The following is a 25,663-nucleotide window of genomic DNA, read 5'->3' on the forward strand; positions in this document are numbered from 1 at the left end:
CTGTGTCTTGCATCTACGAGAACTAGGGGTTAAAACAAGATTAGATGCAGCACAAAGACAAAACCAGTGTCAGTGAACATGGGGTTGTGTCACGTGGTTTTCTATGGTTTTCTGTGACAGTACCCAGGGCTGAGGTCTTGTTAGAACAGCCCCTGTCTGTGGCCATTGGTACCACAAAGAATCCACTTTGCAGGCACATGGAATCAGTTTGACTTTAATGTTGACCGATCAGGCACAATGGGAAAGTTGGACGTAAAGCTGTTACCGTGACTTAAGCACAGAATGTGCTGGAAGTCCTCAGCTCCCTGGTTTGTGGTCTTGGGTCCTGTGATCCAGCAGCTCCCACGTGGATGTGCTGCTCCTATCCTGGGGAGGGAGCAGACTCTCTCAGCTCAGAGCTGGTCTGGGCCACTTGGGCCCACTCCCGTGTGTGTCCTCTGCCGTAGTGGCCCTTCCTGGGTCCCTCCTCCCGCGGGTGCCCCCTGAAGTCACTGGGGCGAGGGGGTGGGACTCTCTCTTCACAGGCAGCATCAGCACTGTGCCTGTCTGGGGCTTTGACCGCTCTGCGTTTGTGGGATGCCTTCCGGTCTACACAGCACCGCGGGGTGATGGTGCCCAGTCACCAGGCCATAGTGGCAATGGCTCACCTTAATGCTGATGCCATGGGCAGCAAGGTCCTGGCGCAGAGTGTCACACGCCTCTAGCAGGGGCCGCCTGTCCAGGAGCTGCTGCCGTCCAGCCTCCCTGGTGGCCGCTTCTGTGGCCAGGGCGAACTGCCGGACCTTGAGCCGGAACCGGACCAGCTCCTCCACCACGCTGTGTAGAGTAGCCCGGCTGCTGTCCTCTGAAACCAACTACACCGGGTGGAATGGTACAATCAGCGAGGCCCTGGCAGCTACCCAGATGGCTGAGCCCAGCTGACAGGGTGCTGGGGCTTCTGTGCTAATAAGCCCAATCGGTGCATGTCCTCCCCAGGGCTCTCCTCACTGGGCCTGGGCTGCTGGCCAGTCCCGCTCCCCTGGCTTGCACGCCTTGGTCACCAAAGGGAGCTCCCCAACACTGAACCTAGGGGTTCAGCCCTAGGGTTCCCGCCCACATCCTTGGGAGCAGTGTCCCTGCACCCAGGCGTGTGGGCAGCCCTCCTCCCATCCTGCACTCCCACCAGCAGGCCAGGAGCTACTCTTCCACAGATGTGCTAACATCTGAGCTTGTACCTGTCAACTGGTCCCCGGGCAAAGTCTGAAAGTGCAAGCCATGCTCATGAAACCAAACCAGTTCACTCTGATCAAATACTTAAAACAGGGCAGCCCGGGTGGCTCAGCGGTTTAGCCCCGCCTTCAGCCCAGGGTGTGATCGTGGAGACCCGGGATCGAGTCCCACATCAGGCTCCCTGCATGGAGCCTGCGTCTCCCTCTGTGTCTCTGCCTCTCTCTCTCTCTCTCTCTCTCTGTCATGAATAAATAAATTAAAAAAAAAATAACGTACACCTTGCATATGGTTCGCACACACGGTACGCTGTCACTACATGGTCACAAACTGACAGTCTCCTTGCCCGGCTGCAGAGTTCAGTGGGTCAAGTAGGATTTGAAGTCACTGGAAGTCCTCTCCCACCTACAGGACATCTCCTTACAGGGAGGGGACCCTAGCGGCTGGCTGTGCTCATGGGTGTGAAAGAAACAGTTTACAGCTCGGGTCAAACGTCTCAAACCTACAGAATCCTCAGTTACTGCTTCCATAATAAAAGAGCCCAAAGCAGGATCCAGTGTCTACTGTTGAGAAGGAGGTGAAGCCAAGGACAACTGGGCCTGATCTGCCTTCCCTTACCCCACGCACAGCCTGGGAGGATGAGCGGTCCCAGCACATGTGATGGTCACTCTCCATGTTTAGAGTCTGGCCACACAGTTTTGCAAGTGGCCACTTGAGCCCTTGGCTCTCCTGTCTCAGTGAAGCAGGCAGGGCCCTCCCCCCTGGGGGGGTGGGAACAGCACCCATCCCTGCTACAGGACACCAAGGGGCTCAGCCGGAAGCGTGTCATCTTACTGTGCACCTAACTGCAGAACCCATAGCAGTCAGTCGGCAGCCAGGAGGGGTGGCCAGCTCTGCTCAGAATCACTGCAGGTCAGGTAAACGTTTACTTTTTACAGAATGTATTTTAAGCACATAAATTCAGCATAATTATCCATTAAAATAACATTTTTAAAAGGGGAGCAGGGATGCCTGGGCAGCTTAGTGGTTGAGCGTCTGCTTTCAGCTCAGGTCGTGATCCCAGGGTCCTGGGATCGAATTCCGCATTAGGCTCTTTGCAGGGAGCCTGCTTCTCCCTCTGCCTACATCTCTGCCTCTCTCTGTCTCTCATGAATAAATAAAATCTTTAAAAAAACTAAAAAGAACAAACAGTTGTTAGTGCACATAGACAACCTCACAGGAGGACTAGAAGGGCAGGGCATACCTGTCTGTCTGCCAGAGAAATCCCAACGGTCTCGAAGAACTGTTTGATGTAGGACACGATGGAGCCAAACACAGCAGGACTCCTGGGACCGCCGGGTTCCTGTGACATCACCCAAAGGAGGCGCTTTAAGAGCCAGGAAAATGGCGTAAAAGCACTCCTGTCGCTGCCTCTGCTCCTCATGCAGTGAGGACGGCCCTGGCAGGGCACACTCTGGACTCAACCCTGGAGTAGCCCCTCAAGGGCACACTGCACGACTGCGGGGAAGCCATGGAACCCCTGCACCTCAGTTTGCCCATCTGTGACATGGGGATCTGCTAGGGTCTGCGTGCTGTGTCCCCGAAATCCATACGCTGACACCTAACCCCCAGGGTGACAATGTTAACAGATGGGTCTCTGGGAGGTCAGTGGCCCCACACACAGCTTCCATTGAGTTCCTCTGAGCAAACAGGAGGATGACGTGCTTCCCACGTGAGCAAACACCTGTCCATGTGTGGGGCCTCCCTGCTCTGGAGGGGTGGCCCCGTGCAGGCTGAAGCAGCTTTTGGGGGGAAGGAGGGTAAGGGAACCAACCATACCCAAACCCCACCCCAGCAGCCACGCCTTGGGACATACCTTTGTGCGCGCCTTCAGTTGTCTGTTCCCGTGGTGGATGAGGTCCATGATGGCATCCACCGCTGCGGGCGTGTTGAAGTCGTCTGCCAAGGCGGCCTTCACAGCTTCCTGGGTGTGGCAGAGCCTGGGAGGGAAACAGGCCCGCCTCAGCCCCTGGACTGGCCCAGCAGAAGGAACAGGGTGCGCCCCAGTCCCTCTGCAGCAGAGACGCCCTCCTGAGTCGTGACCGTGACTTTGCCGCTGGCCCTTTCTAGGCCAGGCTCACACCTGTGAGTGCTAACAGTCCTAACCGGGTAAGATCAATTACCCAAGATTCAGACTGAGGAAGCCTCTAAAACCCGGGTTTGAACAAGCCCTGTGTCTCCTAACGGTTTAAAAATGCAGCAGTGAGAAAAGTTCAAACGACATCACGGTGTATTGTCAGCCGTCTGCATCATGCAGACCTGGCATGTGCAGGCTTGGAGGGAAGGATGGCATGACGCAAAGCCCCTCCCCAGGAGCCTGTAGGCAGGACCTCCCTGAGGGTGGAGGGTGGCCCCAGGTCCCAGCCGTCCCTCTCAGGGTCACATGGTCCTGGCAGGTGGTGGCCGCTCCCAGCCTGGCCCTGAGGGACCAGGAAGGGAGAGACAGGCCACTATCAGGGCTGTTTGTCACAAAGCTGAATGTGACCTCCCGAGTGGCAGTCTCTACCTTCCCCCTCTACCATGCCTGTCGCCGAGGAATGCCAGAGAAAAAAGACGAGTGTCCACCTGTCCCTCCCTTGGGGCCTCCATCTAGATGGCTGCCCAGTCCTGCTGGCAGCACCAAGCCACACAACCCCCTCAAATGCCCTGCCCCGATGCTCTAGGCTTTGTCCCCTGACACCCGTGGCTGTGACCAACAGACTCCGCGCCAGCCTGTTCCAGCCCAGCACCCTCCCTCCTCCCCAGGCTGACTCCAGATGTGTCCAGGGACTTTCCTAACCTCCTAGGGACTCCTCCAGGATGAGGACCCGTCCCATGATGGTGCAGGCACCTGCAGCACCCGATAAACACCCGATAGACCCACTGGGAGCTTTGCCTCCTAACTGCACAAGCATTTCCCAGTCTTCCCCAGTTTCCCGCATCCCGGATGCCAGCCCCACATCTTCCACACCATTTCACAAGTGACAAAACAAAGATGAACAAGTTTAACCATTCAACAAACGGAACTAGAAACACGATTTCCGCATGTAACATTCCCCACCCCCCCACCCTCCCTGCTACTCTACTCCTGCCACTCCTGGGGGCTGCTCCACCGTCACAGCCTTCTGCCACCATCCTGTGGCCAGACACTGGTGTGCATGGCTCTCAGGCAATGGCAGGACATGCACTTGACTTGCGCAGACTCGCTGGTCAATTCCCGATCAAGCCTGGACTGAGTCACTGAAGCCACCCTCCCGTGCTCTTCAGGGGTCCAGTTCAGCCACGCACCTGCCAGGCTCCTACCCATGGAGTAAGGGGACCAGAACCTCTCTGCATCACTCACAAACACCAGTGAGCAAACTCACAAACACCAGTCTGGGTGCGGGGGTGACTCACCCCAGCAGGACCACTGACATGCCCAAGGCACCTTCTGTACCAGCACTCCCGGAGGAGCACAGCCCCACGGGTGGCGCCCGGGACACTCGGGTGGATACGGGGAGGGCACCTACCTCTCCCACAGCACATCGTCCCTGATGGGGCCGCACACCAGCTGCCCCTTCATGTAGGCCCGGGCGTCCTCCACAAACGCTGCCACCACCAGGAGGAGGTGCTTGGCTTCCAGCATGGTGCCGTCGCTGTAGTCAATGGCTGTGGATGGGACGCATGAGGTCAACCGGGTGCTGCTGCCCATGCCCATACCCCGCACACCTGGCGCTTGTCGGCCAGAAGCCAAGCAGTGGATGTGGGACTCCCTGCCCCGGGGCTCCCTGACGCCTGCCCCGCTCAGACCAAGAGGCTCCGTCCTGACCCCAGCCTCCCTGCCTTGGAAGAAACATGGAAAACTACTCCCAACAGGTTTTGGCCAGGAGTCCATTCGTGCTGAGACAGGTGACTCTGGGAATGCAGAGACCTGGGCTCTGAACCACCTCTCGGGAGACCAGCCAACACAGGGGACTCTGGGCTCCAATTTCAGGCCCAGGACAGAGGCCAGGCCCCTAACCTCTGATGTTGCGGTGTGTGAGGACACGCCCTCCACGGGGCTTCACGCCCAGCCCACACTCAGGAGAGCCAGGGCCGGTGGAAAACCCATGGCCTCCAAAGACAAGCTTCTGGAACCTTCTGGCCAGGAAAACCCATGCCTCCACAGCTTGTTTTCAGGCAGAAAGCAGCTGCACCGCTGAGACTGCTTGGGATGTAGCCCAGGTTCAGCCACCCGCCTGAGCGCACCCCGTGGCCTCACGTGTCATTCACCTGCCCGGTAGCTGCTCCGCATGCAGAAGAGCCGGAAGACATCGGGGGAAAACGTCTTCAGAAAGTCCTAAGAGAGATCAGGGAAAAATGGGAAATTAGGGCGCATACGACAGCTTGTGCGAGCTGATCTCGCTTATCAAGCAATCAGGAACTTTTACGAAATCTGGTTTTGTTCCAGACTCATTACTAGCACGCCCCCACCCCGCGTTGCCCACAGGGTCCTCCCTGTTCAGTGTCACCAGGAAAGCCGGGTGGGGGCAGCCCTGGCTCTGCGTTGACACCTGACCCGGGGTCAGGGTGTGTGTGTGTATCTGCGCTGCTGCTGCTGCCCTCGGGAGCCCCTGCCCACGACGTGGTTCCCTGGGCTGTGTCACCAGGGGATGGACACAGCCTAGCAAAGGGCCAGGCAAGGGAAGGGGTGCGGGAGGAGGGGCAGTGGGGAATGTGACGGTGGGGCTCAGAGGCAGAGGCCACCTGCCCTCCCACTGGCCATGCGAGCTCTATGGCAACAGGATGAAGCTGGCCCCAAGCTCAGGTTTCTTGAACACAGCACCGCCTTGGATTAAATAGTAAAACTGAGAAGCTGTTGTTTTAGATCACTTCCAAAACATCCACACAAAGTGGACAGGTCTCTACTAGGAGGGATAACCTGGGGAAACTCAGAACTTGCTGGAACATCACAAAGTTCAACAAAACCTGTGTGTGGTGGCGGTGGAAAGTGCTCAGGGGCCTTATGGGGTGGGGGCAGGAGGAGGGAAGACAAATTTGGCCTCCATGGGGGCACCGGGGCACCGCTGGGCCTGCCACGGACGTGCTCATGGTGACCACGCCCCCCCCCAACCAGGGACAAGCTGGCTCTGACAGGACCTTCTGACGTCATGGAATTTGGGTCAAAACCCAAAACGATCCTGTCCTTCACTGTGGATTCTCACTGTGAGTAAAAGGAGACATGCTCAGCCCTCCTCTTGTGAACCTGCTCCATGTCTGGTGGTTATTTCTGCACATATTGCCCCCCCCACACACACAACAGTGACCCAGCATGTGACAGCTGGGAGGACAGTGGCCAGAAGCCACACCAAGATCGGCAGGTGCCCCCCTGTGAGCGGTGACAGAGCCCGTCCCCTGGGTGAAGCTGACCCTTGGCCTCACAGAGCTGGTATAGCAGGAACAGGACCCCCGGGAGCAGGTGCCCTGCCTCAGTCTCCCTGGGGGAACCACTTCAAATGCAGTGTAGTCACTATGTCACAAACAGCGTCACCAGGTGGAAAACTAACCTTGTGTACAAGACTTCATCATTCGCACACTGTTCTCTATGTCACTCCATTTAAACTCCCTTTAAAGTCCTAAATGGCTTTTAGGGCTTTATTTTTTCATTTTCTTTTTATTTTTTTCTTTCTTTTTTTTAGGGTTTTATTTATTTTTAAATATTTTATTTATTTATTCATGAGAGACACAGAGAGAGAGAGAGGCAGAGACATAGGCAGAGGGAGAAGCAGGCTCCATGCAGGGAGTCCGATGCGGGGCTGGATCCCAGGACTCCAGGATCACGCCCTGGGCCAAAGGCAGATGCTCAACTGCTGAGCCACCCAGGTGTCCCACAGGGGTTTATTTTAAAGAGTTTCTCCTCCCACTCAGACCATGGGCTCATTCAGATTGCCCTCAATGTGTGTTCAGAGCCCAGCAACAGGACAAGTGTTTATTCTCACCACGTTGGGGGCTCCTGTGGAGGAGTCCCGGTAACTGCAAAGAGAATTCTGCGATGGAGTGTTTCCACAGCATTCGGGCCCTGGGGGCTAATCCCTGATAGCAACAGAATGAAAGGACAACCACAGGAACTAACAAGCAAAGGAATGCGTGCACACATCCTGTGATGGCCCTTATCCTACACTCTCATCACTGTCTTGTAGAGCGCGCAGCAACAGAGCACAAAGGTGGCCTGGAAGGGGAGAAACCATGTATCTGAGAAGAGGTGAGTCTCCAAGATAAGCGCCTCCTACAACTCAACAGTAGAAGACAACCTGATGCAAAAGTGGGCATAAGACGTGAACAGACATTTCTCCAAAGAGGATGAACAGATGCTCAACATCACTCACCACTGGGAAATGCAAATCAAAACCATAATGAGATTATAACCTCACACCTGTCAGAATGGCCAGAATCAAAAACAGAGGAAACAACAGGTGCTGGTGAGGATGTGGAGGAAGGGGCGCCCTCGTGCACCTGTCGGTGGGGAATGAGGACTGGCGTGGTCACCGTGGAAAACAGTGTGGAGGGTCTTCAAAATGTTACAAACAGAACTATCCTACCATTCAGGAATTGCACTTCTGGGTATTTACCGGAAGAAAACCCATCTCTTGAAGAGATACCCACACGCCCATGTTTAGTGCGTCACTATTCACAAGAGCCGGGATGAGAAAGCGACCCCAGGGTCTGTGAATGGATGAGTGGATTAAAAAAAATGTGACGGACACGCAGACACAGACCATACAGTGGAATATTATTGAGTATTATTCAGCCATCAGAAGAGAAAAATCCTGCCATTTGTGACACAGGGATGAACCCGGAGGACATTATACTAAGTAAATAAAGAGGCAAATCCTGTAGGATCCACCTGTGGCTGACGGGAGAAAGCGTCCCAGTCCCAGACGCCGAGCAGCCGCCGGGCTCTGGCGCGGGGAGGACGGGGACGTGCTGGGCAAGGGGCGCGCTCTCAGCCGTACAACGACCGCGCCCGGGCCCCTCGGACGGCACAGCAGGGCGGCCACAGTGACGAGCCACCGCGGAGGCCGAGGCGAGTGTTCTCACCACACGGCGCGAGGGGACTCTGCGGTGTCGGTGTCGGACGCGTTCGCCAACGGCTGGGGGAGCCGCTCACCGCGCATTCGCGCATCAGGTCGTCGTGCGCCCTCTACACCGGCCGCGTGTACCTGTTGGCAACACCTCAGCGACGTGCGGGGAGGCCTCCAGGCCGGGGCGAAGCGCTCGGCTTTCCTCACCGCGACGCGGCCCGGGTCCCCGCTGTGCTGTCACCTGCTGCCACCGCCCGGGGCAGCTCCGACTGGCGAAATGGGTGCCGGAAGGGCAGAAGGTGGCTCATGACCTCCGGGGCACGCGGCCATCAGGCGGTGACCGTGGGGACAGCTCTGGAGCCAAGAGGCGCGGGCGGCAGGAAGCCGGTGCGGCCGCCCCTCCCCGGGAGCCTCCCTGACGGCCTGAGGGGGGGGGGGGGCGCCCTCACGTCACGTTCAGAGGGAAAAGCTGAGGCTTTGAGCGTAAAGTAACGGTCCTAAATCACAACCTAGAGACGGAAAGAGGCCAGTTCTGAGCCGTTATCCGCGCTGCAGAGGTCAGCCTCTCCCCACGTGGACTCGGGTCTCGTCAAGCAGAGAGAATCAAGTTTTCCTGCAGCCCATCACCAAAGTCTGCCAGCCGCCTCCAAAGTAATGAGGCCTGGCGGGGAGACCTTCTGCCTGAAACCAGGAAACAGACACATGGTTTTTCCACCCCATGTGGCTGAACGCCCCCACGACTGCCCAAAACACAAAGCAACGAGACCCTCAGTACACGCTCTCACATGCACCTGGGAAAGAAGCGGAAATTTAAAGCCTGGCTGTCAGTTTTCAAGTTAACAAGGAAAATGTTAACCTGATTCAGATCTTATTTGGTAGTTCATGCTGACAAGGAAACCGACACTTTGATACCCTGTTGGCAAGAATATCAAGAACACTTACTGCTTCGCTAGCAGAGGCTTCATCCAGAACATTCTGCATGCACACATCCTCTGACGGCCTTTATCCTACACTCATCACTGTCTTGTAGAGCACGCAGACTCCCATCACACCCAGTCGCAGGAAACGGGCCCGTCATGGCACCGCACCCCAGGGCCCCTAAGCAATGCAGACTCTGATATCTATGCAAATTTAACTACACACTCTCTCATAGAAAATCTGACATAATTTAAAATAACCATCAACAGGGCACTGTTTAATTAGGGTACAATGACGACCCAGCCATTCACAGGAATTAACTCCATGTGGAAGAAAGTGACCCCAAAGATGCATTAAGTGAATAAAGCAAGCGCAAAACAGTGCAACCACTTGTGTGGAAAGAAAACCCCGAGAAACGTATCTATACATGCGCCTTTGCTAAGCTGGCAACAGCTGCTCTGGGAGAGAACGCAGGGCAGCCAGGGAGCGTGTGCTCCCCACTCTCTGGGCTCCACATCTCCCACTGTGGGCTCCTCCGTCTTGTCTGCAACTGTCAGACTTCCCGCACTGACACACATTCCTTCTAGAACCAAACTCAAACATTACAGTTTGCTGCTGGGGGCGGCGGGGGGTAGGGGGTGGCAAAGTGCGTTCTGGGACACGTAGTACCTTGTGTAAGAAAGGGAAAATCAAGGTTCCTGTAGGGATGGCTCCCTTCTGTCACACCAAACACTGGGAGGACAACCTGGCAACAAACCAAAGAGCAGAGCCACACTGGGGACAGCATAACTCTGCTGAACTCTAACAACATCTCACGCTCTTGGAAAACAGAGGGAAAGGGGAAAGACGTGGCCTCTAGCTGGAAACAAACCTAACAAACGAGCCTGCTGTGCAGCTGAGGGGGATGCTACACAGCAAATAATTACACTCTGCACGGATGTGCACCAACTGCGTGACCTCCATGCCAGGGGCCAAGAGTAACAGGAAATGCAAGCCCAGCACCAGCAAATCGGTAAGGTCAGACACCAGAGGGCACAGGGGGCAGGGATGAGCATGTCATGGGCATGTGGTTTCCTTCTGGGTGGTGAGCGTGTCAAGTAGATAGTAGGGACTGTTGTTGCCCAATTCTTTAAAGATGCTAAGAACACTGAGTAATACAATGTGAAGGGTGAAGCATCTGATCTGTGAATTGTGTCTCAGTAAAGTTGTTATTAAAACAAGAACTGTTTTAATAGAAATCTTTAAAGGCAATCTTTAAAAAAATAAAAAAATTAAAAAAAAATAAAGGCAATCTTTACTCAACAGTTTTAGTGTTAATAGGAATATGGTATTAAATTTTAAAACATGTCACTTTTAAGATAAAGCATGATGCATATACGCTGTTGTAAGGAAGCAAGACTTTTAGCAAAAGCGGGAAAAGAGCTAAAAGAGGATCCCTGGGTGGCTCAGCAGTTTGGTGCCTGCCTTCGGCCCAGGGTGTGATCCTGGAGTCCCAGGATGGAGTCCCACATCGGGCTCTCTGCATGGAGCCTGCTTCTCCCTCTGCCTGTGTCTCTGCCTCTCTCTTTGTTTCTCTTGTGAATAAATAAATAAAATCTTTAAAAAGAAAAAAAAAAAAAAGAAAAGGGATAAAACCAGCAAGTCCTGTACTGTTAGACGGGACAGCTCACAGTGAACTCCAGTGACCACTTTATGCACGCGGGTCCATCCCCTCCGCCAGCTCTGTGCCCTGAAGAGGCCTGGAAACAAGGCCACTCCAGCAGCAGTAAACACACCAGATCTTGGCTCAAAATTCCCTGTCCCTGCGAAGGCAGAGAGTCTCTGTGGAGAAGTGGCAGCTCTGGGGCCGAAAGCAAGGATGCAGCCAGGGCATCTCCCCGGGACACAGAGGCCAGTTGAGGAAACCTCCTCCTGCTCCCCCTAGACCAAATCTGAGATAATTTCAGCACAAAAAGAATAAAGACTGAATTGATAATACACAAAATAAATACAAAAGCTAATTCCTAGCAATACTGCAAAGAGACGGAACAACAGGTGAACCCTCTTTCTTGAAGATGAGGGCCAGGGATCCCTAGGTGGCTCAGCAGTTTAGTGCCTATCTTTGGCCCAGGGCGTGACCCTGGAGTCCCGGGATTGAGTCCCACATGGGGCTCCCTGCAGGGAGCCTGTTTCTCCCTCTGCCTGTGTCTCTGTGCCTCTCTGGCTCTCATGAATAAATAAATAAAATCTTAGAAAAAAAAAACAGGCGGGCTGGCCAGGCAACAGCACAAGAGCACGCTCTGCAAGGGCCACTGATGCACATGCAGGATGGGGCAAAGTCACCAGTGGATATCAACCCCACAGGCAGCAGGTTGCCTGGGGACAGGAAGCCCCATGGCAGATAACCTTGCTGGCTGTCCACGTACACAAATGGAGACAAGAATCTCCACATCAGGACAAGCTGGTGGCCGTCCCTTACCAGACGGTCAAACACAACATCAGTAATGGTAGGCCAGCTGGACCCTGTGGCCCTAGATGGCTTCCACTGTGGGGCCATAGCACCACGGATCATGTGTTCCACCTGATTGAGCCTGAGCTGAGTCAAGCCTTGAGGCCTAACCTCCAGCTATGGCGAAGACAGGAGACAGAAGACCAAGTTACATGACACCACAGAGAAACTAGTACAGAACATGGGCTGTTCAACAAAATTGGCCTTGTGTCTTCAGAGTCAACACCACATGGAAAATAGAAGCAGAGAGACCGCTGTAGATGGGAAGCCAAAAACACCTACCCAATCAAACCACAAGAACAAAGTATTATTCAGCCTTAAAGCAGGAGGCGCTCCTATCACCTGCTCCAGCACAGATGGACCTGGAGACGTCCTGCTTAGTGAAACAGGCCAGTCACAAAAGGACAGACACTGCACATCTGCGCTTCCATGAGGTCACTGGAGTACCCACCATCATGGAAACACAGAAAGGAGAATGGTGCATGCCAGGGGCTGGGGAGGGAGAGACAGGGACTTGCTCATTGGGGGAGAGTTTCAGGTTTGCAAGAGGAGAGAGTTCTGGAGCTCTCTTGCACAACGATGTAAACACTACTGTATCATAACAACAGTGATGATAGTGAATTTTATGTTGTGTGTGTTTTACCACTATTAAAAATATCTTCTAAAAAGTCTAAGAAGACACGGTATATACATGCAACACATGAACTTTCAATGGATTCTGGTTTTAAAAAAGCAAAGCTAGACACTGGACACGTGGAAAAATTAGAATACGGACTGGGTAACTGATAGTAAGAAATTACTGCTGATGTTTTTTGGTGTCTGGGTTACCCAGGAAAGCATCTTTGTTTTGGGGAGTGGCTCACAGAATGGGGAAGTGTCATGGTGTCGTATGGCTCAGCAATCTTGGTGATTACATACCGGCACATGCGGCTATGCCAACCACTGCCATAAATACAGAAACAGCAGTAAATGTAGCAAAGTGATGACTCTCGAACATATGTGGTGAGAACGTAAGTTTAACTTTTCTGTAGGAAAATGTATCTAACAATGAACATTTCTACTTAAGTATATAAGGAGTATTTTACGAGCATCCCCATCCACGGGACATATGTTCCACAGCACCTGTGGACACCTGCACATGCCATAGTACCAACCCCTCTACACAAACATGCCTGTGATAATGTCTAATGCTAATTCAGGCACAGGAAGAGAGTAGGGACAACGGGACAGTGACAGCAGCCATGGCATCTGAATGTGGGCTCCCTCTCTCAACACCGCATGCCCCAGTGCCAAGGGGAGGTGAGGTAAATGACACAGGCATGTGACGCAGCATGAGGCTGGTGCTCACTGCCTCTGGACCACACAAGTGAGGCCGCACGTAAGGGGAGGACTGTATGGAAACCTGGTGGGAACAGCTTTAGTGGTCGGGTATTCAGGGGGTGAAGGTCTGATACTATCCTGGTCATTTTAATATTTGCAATTAAAACTGCATTTGGGGCAGCCTGGGTAGCTCAGCGGTTTAGCACCACCTTCAGTCCAGGGTATGATCCTGGAGATCTGGGATCGAATCCCACGTCGAGCTCCCTGCATGGAGCCTGCTTCTCCCTCTGCCTGTGTCTCTGCCTCTCTCTCTCTGCGTGTGTCTCTATGAATAAATGAATAAAATCTTTAAAAATAAATAAATTAAATAAATTAAAAAAAATAAAACTGCATTTGGCAGGGATGCCTGGGTGACTCAGCGGTTGAGTGTCTGCCTTCAGCTCAGGTTGTGATCCTGGGGTCCTGGGATCGAGTCCCACATTGGGCTCCCCACAGGGAGCCTGTTTCTTCTCCCTCTTCCTATGTCTCTGCCTCTGTCTGCAGGTCTCTCATGAATAAATAAAGTCTTTTTAAAAAATAAATAAATAAAACTACATTTGGCTTCATGGGCCCAAGGACAAAGAGCGAACTGTTGAAGTGCCCCCGTGAGTTCACATGGTTTCCATTCCTGTGGACGCTCACAGGCCATCCCTCGTCCCTGGGGCCCAGAGAAGCCACAGGACGGCAGACCAGCGGTAGGACAGGAAGAGGGGTAAATGGGACTCAGGGTAACCGCGTGGGGAACGGGCCAGGGAAGATGGTGGCCATCTGCAGGGAAGCCAGGCCACAGAGGGCGGGGGGGACATGGCGGAGAACCAGAGTGCCAGATTATTGCCACGCTTTTACCATGAGAAAATGCGAGTCACACCCGGGCATAGGAGAAGCCTGTGAGGCTGCGGGACTAGGCCGGGAGCACGGGGGATCTGAGACTTAGGCTTGCCCACGCAGCAGCCTTCAGGACAGGTCAGCAGCAGCAGCAGCACAGTAGGTTACCTTAATAGTAATGTAATTTTTCAGTGATTTGGACATTTTTTCTTCTTTGCCTTTCACATGCAAATGCCCTGAAACAGAAACAGTAATTAGTTCTGAACTGGGTGGGAGATGGGGGAGCAGGCTGGGACTGCGGGCCAGCCTCAGATGCCAGGAACACCCTGCACACGCTGTACTTGTTCTGCCATAAGCAAATACCCACATCTGTGCTGATACTGGGCAGTGCCCCCCAGGGGGGAAGCCACAGCTACACCTGCTGGAGGGCGTGGGGTCTGCCCTGCCCACTGTGGGCAGCCCCGTACCGCCCATCCTGCACCCTGGAAACACCAACCTAATAGACTCCGCACCCTGGGAAAGGTCGGAGCTCTGGTTCTACAAAATGGGCACCCAGCAATACCTGCTGGGTTTTGGATGTTCCAAACTGTAGGTCTGACAAGGACTCATTCCACTTCCCGGTGCAGTCTGTTTTCACAGGCTTCTTGAGACCCTGGCAGTCCCTCACCCCTGAGTATGGCAGTTAGGAGGATGGCCGAGCCCGTGTGCAGAGCTGCTCAGTACCAGCCGGGGTCCCCTGGGCCAGGCTTTATCAAGGTGCACTCCCAGGGGGGCCTCTCCTCTCCTGACACCATAGGATTTCAAGCACAATGGTGCTTCAAGGCCAAGTTTTCTGAGAACTGGTTAAAATGTGGCTTCCAAATAGAAAAAATATAACCTCAAACACGTAATTCGATGTAACACGTATATACCAAACACAGTTAAACATTTTTTAAATTGACGATCTTTGGAAAATGAAACACATCCAACTCCTTATCTTACATCCGTTTCCTTCAGAAAAGGAGTATGAATCTTCCTGTGCGCTAGGAGCCACAGATGTTTCTCCAGCACAGGGTGACAGTGGGGTAAAGGAGATCCTACCGTCCTAACAGCGTGTAACGGTCACAACCAGCCAGCAGCACGGCGCCGGCATAAAGGGGGTGGGCACTGGCGTCGCTGGCACCTGCTGATCCCCAGGCCCACATGCACTGATGGGCACATGGCACGTCCCGGCAAGGGAGAAAACCACTGTGTCACCAAGACCACGCCTATGACAGGTGTGTGGGCATCAGGCTCCAGCCACCCAGATGGCCCATCTGGGTGCCATGTTCCCAAGTCTGAGTGGGGATGGGACACAGAGCTTCAGTCCTTGGGGGGCTCCCTGCCCCACAGGCTCTGTGCACATTTATTCTGCGTATGTCTTCCTCTTACGCCCTCAGGCCAAAGCGAGACTATGGAATGTTCCAGGCCCTGGAGGTCATCTCAGAGGCACTGTGCAGTGCCCACTCTGCTGGCCCTGGAGGTATGAGTTGCAGGTGGAACCAGGATCATCAGGTTTTCATCCTGTTTAGGAAATCTGCCAGCAAGTTGCACTGTTGGCAGAAACAGAGAGTTTTAGCCACTGCTGGGCTCTACCCAGGAAATGAAGTGGAATACCAGACGGCAGTTCAGATGCTGTAAGCAGCCACTCGGCCCCCTCTGCTTCTGCATCCCAGACTCCTTCAGGCAGCACAGAGATGGGCCTGGCGTCTCAGGGAACTGAGGGCTGTTCCAGGACATAGCGGCAGCCATGGGAGTGACTCCCGGCAGGGCTCAAGGAAGGGAAATGTGTGGTAGTGGGTGCACTTCAGGCCAAGCAGCCTCTGGCTTCCAGTCCCGGGAACCTGAGTGAAGTGGAACGTCAAGCAGCCCACTGCCCATCAGATGGCAGAGCACCTCTGATACCAGCCGCAGCACGGAGAACGTTCCCCACATTGTGGTCAGCCCATACTTCATTCCAAAAACGTACTCATAACTCCAATGCAAGGAAGCTCACATCAGCGGACTCTGACTCAAACACGTGGAGACAAGTCTATTTCCTCACCTGTTCACTGAGCTATGCATTTGCAAATGCAGCTGTTTTACCAGTCAGGAGAATCAACAGAACTGAAATACAAGTTAATTTGAAGTCATGACTTACCGGAATGCAGAAAATAATTTCCCCACTGCTTGCACTGATGGAAGGCCTCGCACTGGGCAATCTCGTTCTCGTGATGCGGAAAAGCTAAATCGACCCCACCCGAGTGGATGTCCAGCTGGCTTCCAAACACCAAGCTGCAGGACAGCACAGAGGTGGTAGTTAGTCCAAACAGCACATTTCTCCAAACCTCCAAACCACACTTCCGGTTAATCCTCCAGCCTTTATGCAATGAGCAAATGGATCTTGATTTAAAATCAATAAGCATGGCAATTTAACTAATGTAAATGGAAACTGAAATTATGTTTTTATGTCACAAATCTCTAACTCATAGCTCCACCTTCTAATATAGTTAATTCTCTTTGTTCTGGATATAGCATATGCTTTGAAAAACACACAAAAATTTTTAAAAAGCATACAAAAAAAAAGCATACAAAATTACCTTCTCTTATTTTCAATACGTAGGGTTTAGTGGTTTTCCAACTTTAATAAAAGAGAACTATAAAATTAAGAGAATTTTTACTATGGCTTTTGAAAATATAAGTATTTAGAGATCACATACAAATAACAAGGTAACTAAGTTCAAAGCATCACAGTCCAGCTGCTGGCATTTCTGCTTTAATGCTATGTTGTGCATTCCTGAAAAACCTCACGTCCCACAAAACTGTACCCTGAAACTAGCAGGGCTGCTGGGTACCATGGAGCTGGCTAGACCCTCAAAGCCTGTGTAACTGTCCCCAGAGCATCTGCTGCCTATGGGCCAGGCTGACTGGCACTGCTTCAGACAACGTGAAAACAACCGTCAACAGGGTGAGAAAGTGGGCCTATGGGTGCTCTGGGCAGATGTGGAGCTCCCCAGGCTGCCACCTGCCCTGCTGCACAGATCTCAGTGGGGCTGGGGATGCAGATACTCGAGAATTCTCTAAACGTGGTTAAAAAGAGACATTTCCTTTTTTAAAAATTCAATTTTTTTTGTTTTTATTAAATAAACTATCCCCAACATGGGGCTTGAACTCACGACCCCCAGAGAGTTCTAGGATTTACCAACCGACCAGCCAGGTGTCCCCAAAATAGACATTTCCAAAGCTGCCACAGCCTCGATCCCTTCCTACTGACCTTTCTCCCACGGGCCTGGCAAGACCACGTTTGCACGGGCCACATGCTGGTGGCAGACCTGCGCCAGGCTGCTCCTGTACGCCCCTGGTCATGGGCTTTAAAGGATCTCTGAGTCCTGGAAATTCACATGGCACAAGGGAGCATGAGACGGATGGATAGGACTAAAGAGGAGGGCAAAAAGCCTCGCTTCTATTTGTAACGAGGGATCCATTTGTATAAAGATCTGCAACAAAGCGGACAGCGTGAGGACTTAACAAAGCTGAGCGGTGGGGGCACCTGGCTGCCTCAGTCTGTGACTCTTGATCTTGGGTTGTGAGTCCCAGCCCCACGGTGGACACAGAGGTTATCCGAAAAAATAATGCTAAACCGTGGGTCCATGCTCATTATATTAGTCTCTATTCTTGTCTGTGTGTTAGAGCTGTTTGAAAATAAGGGAGAAGAGTCTCTTCTCATTAAAGTTCAACAAAAACATTTAATGGTAACATTACATTTGAGATGCACTAAATCTTTTCTATCTACTTTAGAGAAATTACTTGAATCTATAAAATAAATATATTTTACGACCCAACACATATCCCACATTGCTCTTAAATCAGAAGTATTTATTTTTTTAAAAAGATTTTTATTTATCTGAGAGCAAGTGAGAGAGCAAAAGTATTTTTAAGTACATATAAGTGGTACAGTCGGACGGAAGGCTGGACACAGTTTTTTAATGAAAAGCTGGGCCGTGCTTCACAGTGTCTCAGGAATTCTTGGATGCGTTTCCAGAAGGGTTGTATCAACATCCCATCACATGCAGCAGGGGAGGCATGTGAAACAAGTAGCACCCCTCCTGGTTCTCAGGAGGACCAACAGGTCGTGGAGCATCAGGCCCTCCCACCTGGTGGAAGGGGAAGAAGGTCCACGGACAAGAGACCAGTCTGGAGTCAGTACTCTCCTAGGACAGTCATGCCTCCTGACGCGTATGCTCAACCCAGCCAGCAAACAGCACCACTCACAATGACCAACTTGCAGGACCCGGGTTTGCTGATCTCCAGGTTTCGGTGTAGCCAGTAGCATGAAATGTTCGCCTTAATTATATTTTCTGTAAGTTTCTAATCTTTCAAGCTGCTCATTACAATAAATGTCTGCAATGAGCCGAAACACATCAGATCGTGAAAATCATGGGTTACTACTACTGATACTAAAGACCCCTCACCTCCACAAACAGGAACTAAATACACAACGTTATTCGCTGCAGGTATTTATGAGAGTGAAATACTGGGAACTACACGTTAACCTGCAGTGCCCTAGCTAAATGAAGGACGGTCCATGCACCCAGCACAGCACCACGAAGCTCAGGCACAGAGGCGGGTAAACTACTACAGACGGTTCCCGGGACACACGCCGAGTGAGAAGAGATCTGACAGGCATGCCTCCGAGACCCCACGACAATGGGCTCAGTTCCAGAACACCACAATAACGTGAATGTCACAATAAAGACAGACAAACTTTCTGGGTTCCCAGTGCATCTGGAAGTTATGTTTACACTGCACTATAGTCCATTATGTATGCAGCAGCACCGTCTAAAAACAATGTAGGTACCCTAATCAGAAGATACTTTATTGCTAAAAAATGCTAACCATCTTGTGAGCTTTCAGAGAACTATAGTCTTTTTTGCTGGTGGAGGTCTTGCCTGGTGGTGACTGCTGCTGACCCATCATAGTGGTGGCTGCTGAAGGTGGGGGTGGCTGTGGCAAGCTCCTAAAATAAGCAATCAAGTTTGCCACATCGATGGACTCTTCTTTTCATGAATGGTTTATTTCACACGATGCTACTTGATAGCATTTTACCCACAGACCTACTTTTGAAACTGTGGAGTCAATCCTCCCAAGCCCTGCCACTGCTTAATCAACTCAGTTTATGTCATACTCTAAATCCTTTGCTGCCATTTCAACAGTCTTCACAGCATCTTCACCAGGAGTACATTCCACCACAAGAAACCATGTTCTTTGCTCATCCATAAGAAGCAACTCCTTAACTGCTCAAGTTTTATCCAGAGATCACAGTGAATCAATCTATCTTCATGAACTTCAGCCAGCAAACAGGCCCTACTTGTGATTCTGGTTCTCCTACCCTTTTCAGCACATCTCCAGTGACTTCCTTCACTGACATCTTGAACCCCTCAAAGTCATGCAAGAGGGTTGGATCAACACCTTCCAACTTCTGCTCATGTTGATACTTGACCTCTTCCCATCAATAACAAATGTTCTCAGTGGCATCTAGATTAGTATGGATCCTTTCCAGAAGGTTTTCAGTTTACTTCCCCCAGTCCATCAGAGGAATCACTTTCTATGGCGGCTATAGCCTTACAAAATGCACTTTTTAAATACTCCTTGATCCATGGGCTACAGAATGTATGCTGAGTTAAGAAGCATGAACACAACATTAATCTTGTCCATCTCCATCCGGTAGCCAGGTGCATTGTCAATGAGCAGTAGGGTTTTGAAAGGAATCTTTTTTTTTTTTTTTTCTAAGCAGGTCTCAACAGTAGGCTTACAATATTCAATAAACTATGTTGTAATCGGAAGTGCTGTCATCCAGGCTTTATTGTTCCATTTAGAGAGCACAGAATAGGTTTAGCAGAATTCTTAAGGGCCCTAGGATTTTTTGGAATGGTAAATGAACATCAGCTTTAACTTAAAGTCACCAGCTGCATTAGCAGGAAGTCAGCCTGTCCTTTGAAGCTTTGAAGCCAGGCACTGACTTCTTTCCATCTATGAACATCCAACAAGGTAACTTCTTCCAATAGAACAGTTCTGTCTACCCTGAAAATCTGTTGTTTAGTGTAGCCCCCTTCATTCACTGTCCTAGCTAGATCTCTGGATAACTTACTGCAGCTTCTGTATCAGCACTGGGTGCTCCACCTTGTACTTTTATAGAGACAGCATCTCTCCTTAAAGCTCATGAACCAACCTCTGCGAGCTTCAGACTTTCCTTCTGGGGCTCTGTTACCTCCCTCAGCCTTCAGAAAATTGAAGAGAGTCAGAGCCTTGCTCTTAATCAGGTTTGGTTTCACGGGATGTTATGGCTGGTTTGATCTTCTATGCAGGTGACAAAAACTTTCTACACATCAGCAATAAAGCTGTTTCACTTCATCATTTGTGTGCTCCCTGGAGTAGCACTTTTCATTTCCAAGAATATTTCCTCTATATCCACAATGTGGCAAACTGTTCAGCACAAGAGGCCTAGCTTTCAGCTTGTCTTGGCTTTCCCGCTGAGCTTAATAATTTCTAGCTTTCGATTGAAAGCAAGAGATGTGTCTCTTCCTTTTATTTGAACACTTAGAGTTGACTGTAGGCTTATTAATTGGCCCAATTTCAGTACTGTTGTGTCTCAGGGAAGAGGCCCAAAGAGAGTGACAGAATGGGGGAACAGCCAGTTCTGGAGCAGTCAGAGCACAGACAACATTTATTAAGTTCACTATCTCACAAGGCGTGGTTCATGTGCTCCTGAAACAATCACAATAGTAAGAGCCGATATCACAGATCAGCATACTAAATATAATAATAATGAAAAAGTTTGAAATATTGTGAAAATTACACAAATGTGACACAGAGACACAAAGTGAGCAAATGCAACGGACGCCAACTGACTTGCTCTACACTGGGCTGCCCCAAATCTTCCATTTATAAAAACACAGTATCTACAAAGCACAATAAAATGAGGTGTGCCTGTACAGAGGAGCACATGCGGTATGCTACCTTCTGTCCTCCCACCACATGCACACACAAGAAAGGGGGCATCCGCCCACCTGCAGAACCATGGGAAATACCAAAGAACAGTCTACAAAGGAGGTCTAAAAGGTGGTGGTGGCCCCAGCAGAGACATGAAGACAGGTACATCGGCCGCCAGTCACTGGCCAGCTGGCAGTGGGGGTCACCAGTGACCTCAGGAAACCAGAGTCAGTAGGGATGCCTAACAGGCAAAAACAGGTCACACACAAACGATAGGAAGAGAAGCAGGAAAAAAAGAAGGGTCGCTAGAAGGAATCGAGATCACAGAAGCATCAGTTTATGGAGATTCTCAAGACAGAAGCATCCAGTGCATGATGCTATTCCAAAAGAAGAGCTGAAAGGATGGGCAGACTGAAGACTGGGAGCTAGGAAAGTGGAGGCTGGGGGTGCTGCTCGATGGGTCTGATCCAGAACCATCTCTGGGGTAGCAGACTGAGGAAGGTGGTTCAGGGAGAGACTAAGAAGATGGCGGAGTAGGAGGATCCTAAGCCAGCCTCATTATTCATTATTCATTATGTATCCCACAGATACAACTAGAAAATACTCACATCTATATAAATAACCCAAAGACCCAAAGACTCACAAGACAAACTCCATAGCTAAACGTAGAGAACCAGACCACACCAAAGAAAAAATTTGAAGACAGCACAAATATATAGAGGTTAAATAACATGCTACTAAACAATGAACAGGTCAACCAAGAAATCAAGGACATTACATGGAAACAAATGAAAATGAAAACACACACACGGGGGAAAAAATGAAAACACAAAGGTCCAAAACTTTTGGGATGCAGCAGAAGTGGATCTAAGAGGGAAGTTTATAAACAATACAGGCCTACCTCAAGAAGCAAGAAAAATCTCAATAAACAACCTAACCTTCCACCTAAAGAAGCTAGAAAAAGAACAAGAACCCAAACCACAAACCAACAGAAAGAAGGAAACAATAAAGATTAGAGCAGAAATAAATGATACAGAAACTAAAAGAACAGATCAATGAAACCAGGAGCTGATTCTCTGAAAAGATAACAAAATTGTTAAACCTTTAGCCAGACTCATCAAAAAAAGGGGAGGAGGGTGCTGCGGTGCCTGGCTTGCAACTCCTGATTTTGAGGTTGTCAGTCCAAGCCCCATGATGGGCACAGAACTTACTTAAAAAAAAAAAAGAGGACTAAAATTAAAATCACAAATGAAAAAGAAGAAACAATAACCCAACATTACAAAATACAACAATTGTAAGGGAAAATTATGAAAAATTATATGCCAAGAAATTGGACAACTTTTTTTTTTTTTTTTTTAATTTTATTTATTTATGATAGGCACACAGTGAGAGAGAGAAAGAGAGGCAGAGACACAGGCAGAGGGAGAAGCAGGCTCCATGCACCGGGAGCCCAACATGGGATTTGATCCCGGGTCTCCAGGATCACGCCCTGGGGCAAAGGCAGACGCTAAACCACTGCGCCACCCAGGGATCCCGAAATTGGACAACTTAAAAGAAATGGATAGATTCCTAGGAACACATAGTCTACCAAAACTAAAGCAGGAAGAAATAGAAAATTTGAACAGACTGATTATTAGCGATGAAACTGAATCAGTAATCAAAACTCCCAACAAACAAAAGTCCAGGACCAGATGGCTTTACAGGGGAATTCTACCAAACATTTAAAGAGTTAATACTTGTTCTTCTCAAACTATTCCAAAAAATATTAGAGGGAGGAAAACTTCCAAACTCATTCTATGGGGCCAGCATCACCCTGATACCAAAAGTAGATAAAGACACCACTAAAAAAGAGAACTATAGGCCAGTATCTCCGAAAACAGAGATACAAACATCCTCAACAAAATATTAGCAAACCAGATCCAATATGTTAAAAAAAAATCATTCACCACAATCAAGTGGGATTTATTCCAGAATGCAAGAGTGGTTCAATATTTACAAATTCATCAGTGTGATACATATTAATTTTTTAAAAAAGGAGAAAAACCGTATCTGTTAGTTTAGATGTGATAAAATCCTCAACAAAGTAGGTTTAGAAGAAACATAACCTAAACATAATAAACACATATATGAAAAACCCACAGCTAAACCATATTCACTAGGGAAAAACTCAGAGCTTTCCCCCTAAGGGCAGGAACAAGACAGGGATATCCACTCTCACCCCTTTTACTCAACACAGTACTGGAAGTCTCAGCCTCAGCAATCAGATAACATAAAGAAATAACAGGCATCTGAATTGATAAAGAAGTAAAACTCTCACTATTTGCAGAAGACATGATATTATATATAGAAATCCTGGAGATTCCACTAAAAAATTGTTAGAATTGATAAATTAATTCAGTAAGGTCACAGGATACAAAATCAATGTACAGAAATCTGTACATTTCTATACACTAATAATGAAGCAGCAGAAAGTGAAATTAAAAAAAATAATCTCATTTACAATTACACCAAAAATAATAAGATACCTAGGAATAAACCTAACCAAAGAGGTTAAAGACCTGTACTCTGAAAACTATATAACACTGGTGAAAGAAATTCAAGATGACACAAAGAAATGGAAGATATTCAATGCTCATGAATTAGAAGAACAAATACTGTTAAAGTGTCCACACTATCCAAAGCAATCTACACATTTAATGCAATCCCTATCATGAAACAAACAACATTTTTCAGCCACAAAAGGCCCCAAATAATCAAAGTAATCTTGAAAAAGAAAAACTGGAGGTATCACAATTCTAGAATTCAAGTTATAATATTCATAGTAATCAAAACAGTATGGTACTGGCACAAATAGACACCATATATCAACAGAACAGAATGGAAAACCTAGAAATAAACCCACAATTATATGGCCAATCTTTGACAAAGCAGGAAGGAATATCCAATGGGAAAAAGTCTCTTCAACAAATGGTGTTGGGAAAACTGGACAGCAACACGTAAAAGAATGAAACTGGACCACTTTCTTACAGCTCACATAAAAATAAACTCAAAATGGATTGAAGACCTAAATGTGAGACAGAAATCCATCAAAATCCTCGAAGAGAACACAGGCAGTAATTTCTCTGACATTGTCTATAACAACATCTTTCTAGATATGTCTTCTGAGGCAAGGGAAACAAAAACAAAAAAAATCAACTATCAGGAGTTCATCAAAATAAAAAGTTTCTGCACAGCAAAGGAAACAATCAACAAAACTAACAGATAACCTACTGAATGGGAGAAGATATTTGCAAACAACATACTTGATAAAGGGCTAGTATCCAAAACATATAAAGAACTGTTACAACCCAACACCAAATAATCCATTTAAAAAATGGGCAGAGACACATAGATCAATGGAACAGAATAGAGAATCCAGAAGTATACCCTCAACTTTATGGTCAACTAATATTCAACAAAGCAGGAAGACTATCCACTGGAAAAAAGACAGTCTCTTCAATAAATGGTGCTGGGAAAATTGGACATCCACATGCAGAAGAATGAAACTAGATCATTCTCTTACACCATACACAAAGATAAACTCAAAATGGATGAAAGATCTAAATGTGAGACAAGATTCCATCAAAATCCTAGAGAACACAGGCAACACCCTTTTTGAACTTGGCCACAGCAACTTCTTGCAAGATACATTCATGAAGGCAAAAGAAACAAAAGCAAAAATGAATTATTGGGACTTCTTCAAGATAAAAGGCTTCTGCACAGCAAAAGAAACAGTCAACAAAACTAAAAGACAACCTACAGGATGGGAGAAGATATTTGCAAATGACGCATCAGATAAAGGGCTAGTATCCAAGATCTATAAAGAACTTATTAAACTCAACAGCAAAGAAACAAACAATCCAATCATGAAATGGGCAAAAGACATGAACAGAAATCTCACAGAGGAAGACATAGACATGGCCAACATGCACATGAGAAAATGCTCCGCATCACTTGCCATCAGGGAAATGGAAATCAAAACCCCAATGAGATACCACCTCACACCAGTGAGAATGGGGAAAATTAACAAGACAGGAAACCACAAATGTTGGAGAGGATGTGGAGAAGGGGAACCCTCTTGCACTGTTGGTGGGAATGTGAACTGGTGCAGCCACTCTGGAAAACTGTGTGGAGGTTCCTCAAGAGTTAAAAATAGACGTGCCCTACGACCCAGCAATTGCACTGCTGGGGATTTACCCCAAAGATACAGATGCAGTGAAACGCCGGGACACCTGCACCCCAGTGTTTGTAGCAGCAATGTCCACAATAGCCAAACTGTGGAAGGAGCCTCGGTGTCCATCGAAAGATGAATGGATAAAGATGATGTGGTATGTGTATGCAATGGAATATTACTCAGCCATTAGAAACAACAAATACCCACCATTTGCTTCAACGTGGATGGAACTGGAGGGTATTATGCTGAGTGAAATAAGTCAATCAGAAAAGGACAAACAGGGACTCCTGGGTGGCTCAGCAGTTGAGCGTCTGCCTTTGGCTCAGGGCGTGATCCTGGGTCCGGGGATCGAGTCCCACATCAGGCTCCCTGCAAGGAACCTGCTTCTCTCTCTGCCTGTGTCTCTGCCTCTCTCTGTGTGTCTCTCATGAATAAATAAATCTTTAAAAAAAAAAAGAAAAAAGAAAAGAACAAACATTATATGGTCTCATTCATTTGGGGAATATAAAAATTAGTGAAAGGGAATAAAGGGAAAGGAGAAAAAAAGGAAAAAAAAATTAAAGGTAAAAATAAATAAATAAAAATAAAAAATGGGCAGAAGACATGAAC

The 25,663-nt window shown here is 49.1% G+C and overlaps 1 protein-coding gene across 5 annotated transcripts in view; it reads right to left on the minus strand.

Moving 5' to 3' along the window:
• The window catches only part of CARS2 (cysteinyl-tRNA synthetase 2, mitochondrial), a 69,046-nt gene that overhangs the window by 25,020 nt on the left and 18,363 nt on the right, over window positions 1–25,663 (minus strand). For 2 of the 5 annotated variants that reach the window (XR_005376600.1, XM_038570046.1), the window contains exons 7-14: window positions 16,013–16,146; window positions 14,023–14,090; window positions 5,476–5,542; window positions 4,734–4,872; window positions 3,062–3,185; window positions 2,450–2,548; window positions 648–854; window positions 266–366 (exon numbers count right to left, since the gene is read on the minus strand). Coding sequence is in view for 4 of the 5 variants with exons in the window: in XM_038570046.1 (XP_038425974.1) it covers window positions 298–366; window positions 648–854; window positions 2,450–2,548; window positions 3,062–3,185; window positions 4,734–4,872; window positions 5,476–5,542; window positions 14,023–14,090; window positions 16,013–16,146 (907 nt within the window). In the remaining variant the exon portion in view is untranslated. Of the gene's footprint in view, window positions 1–194; window positions 367–647; window positions 855–2,449; window positions 2,549–3,061; window positions 3,186–4,733; window positions 4,873–5,475; window positions 5,543–14,022; window positions 14,091–16,012; window positions 16,147–25,663 lie in introns of those variants that run through there. The other 3 variants (XM_038570047.1, XM_038570048.1, XM_038570045.1) reach the window with 2 other exon arrangements.

This window comes from Canis lupus, chromosome 22 (genome assembly GCF_011100685.1).
Source record: "Canis lupus familiaris isolate Mischka breed German Shepherd chromosome 22, alternate assembly UU_Cfam_GSD_1.0, whole genome shotgun sequence".
Lineage (NCBI taxonomy): Eukaryota > Metazoa > Chordata > Mammalia > Carnivora > Canidae > Canis > Canis lupus.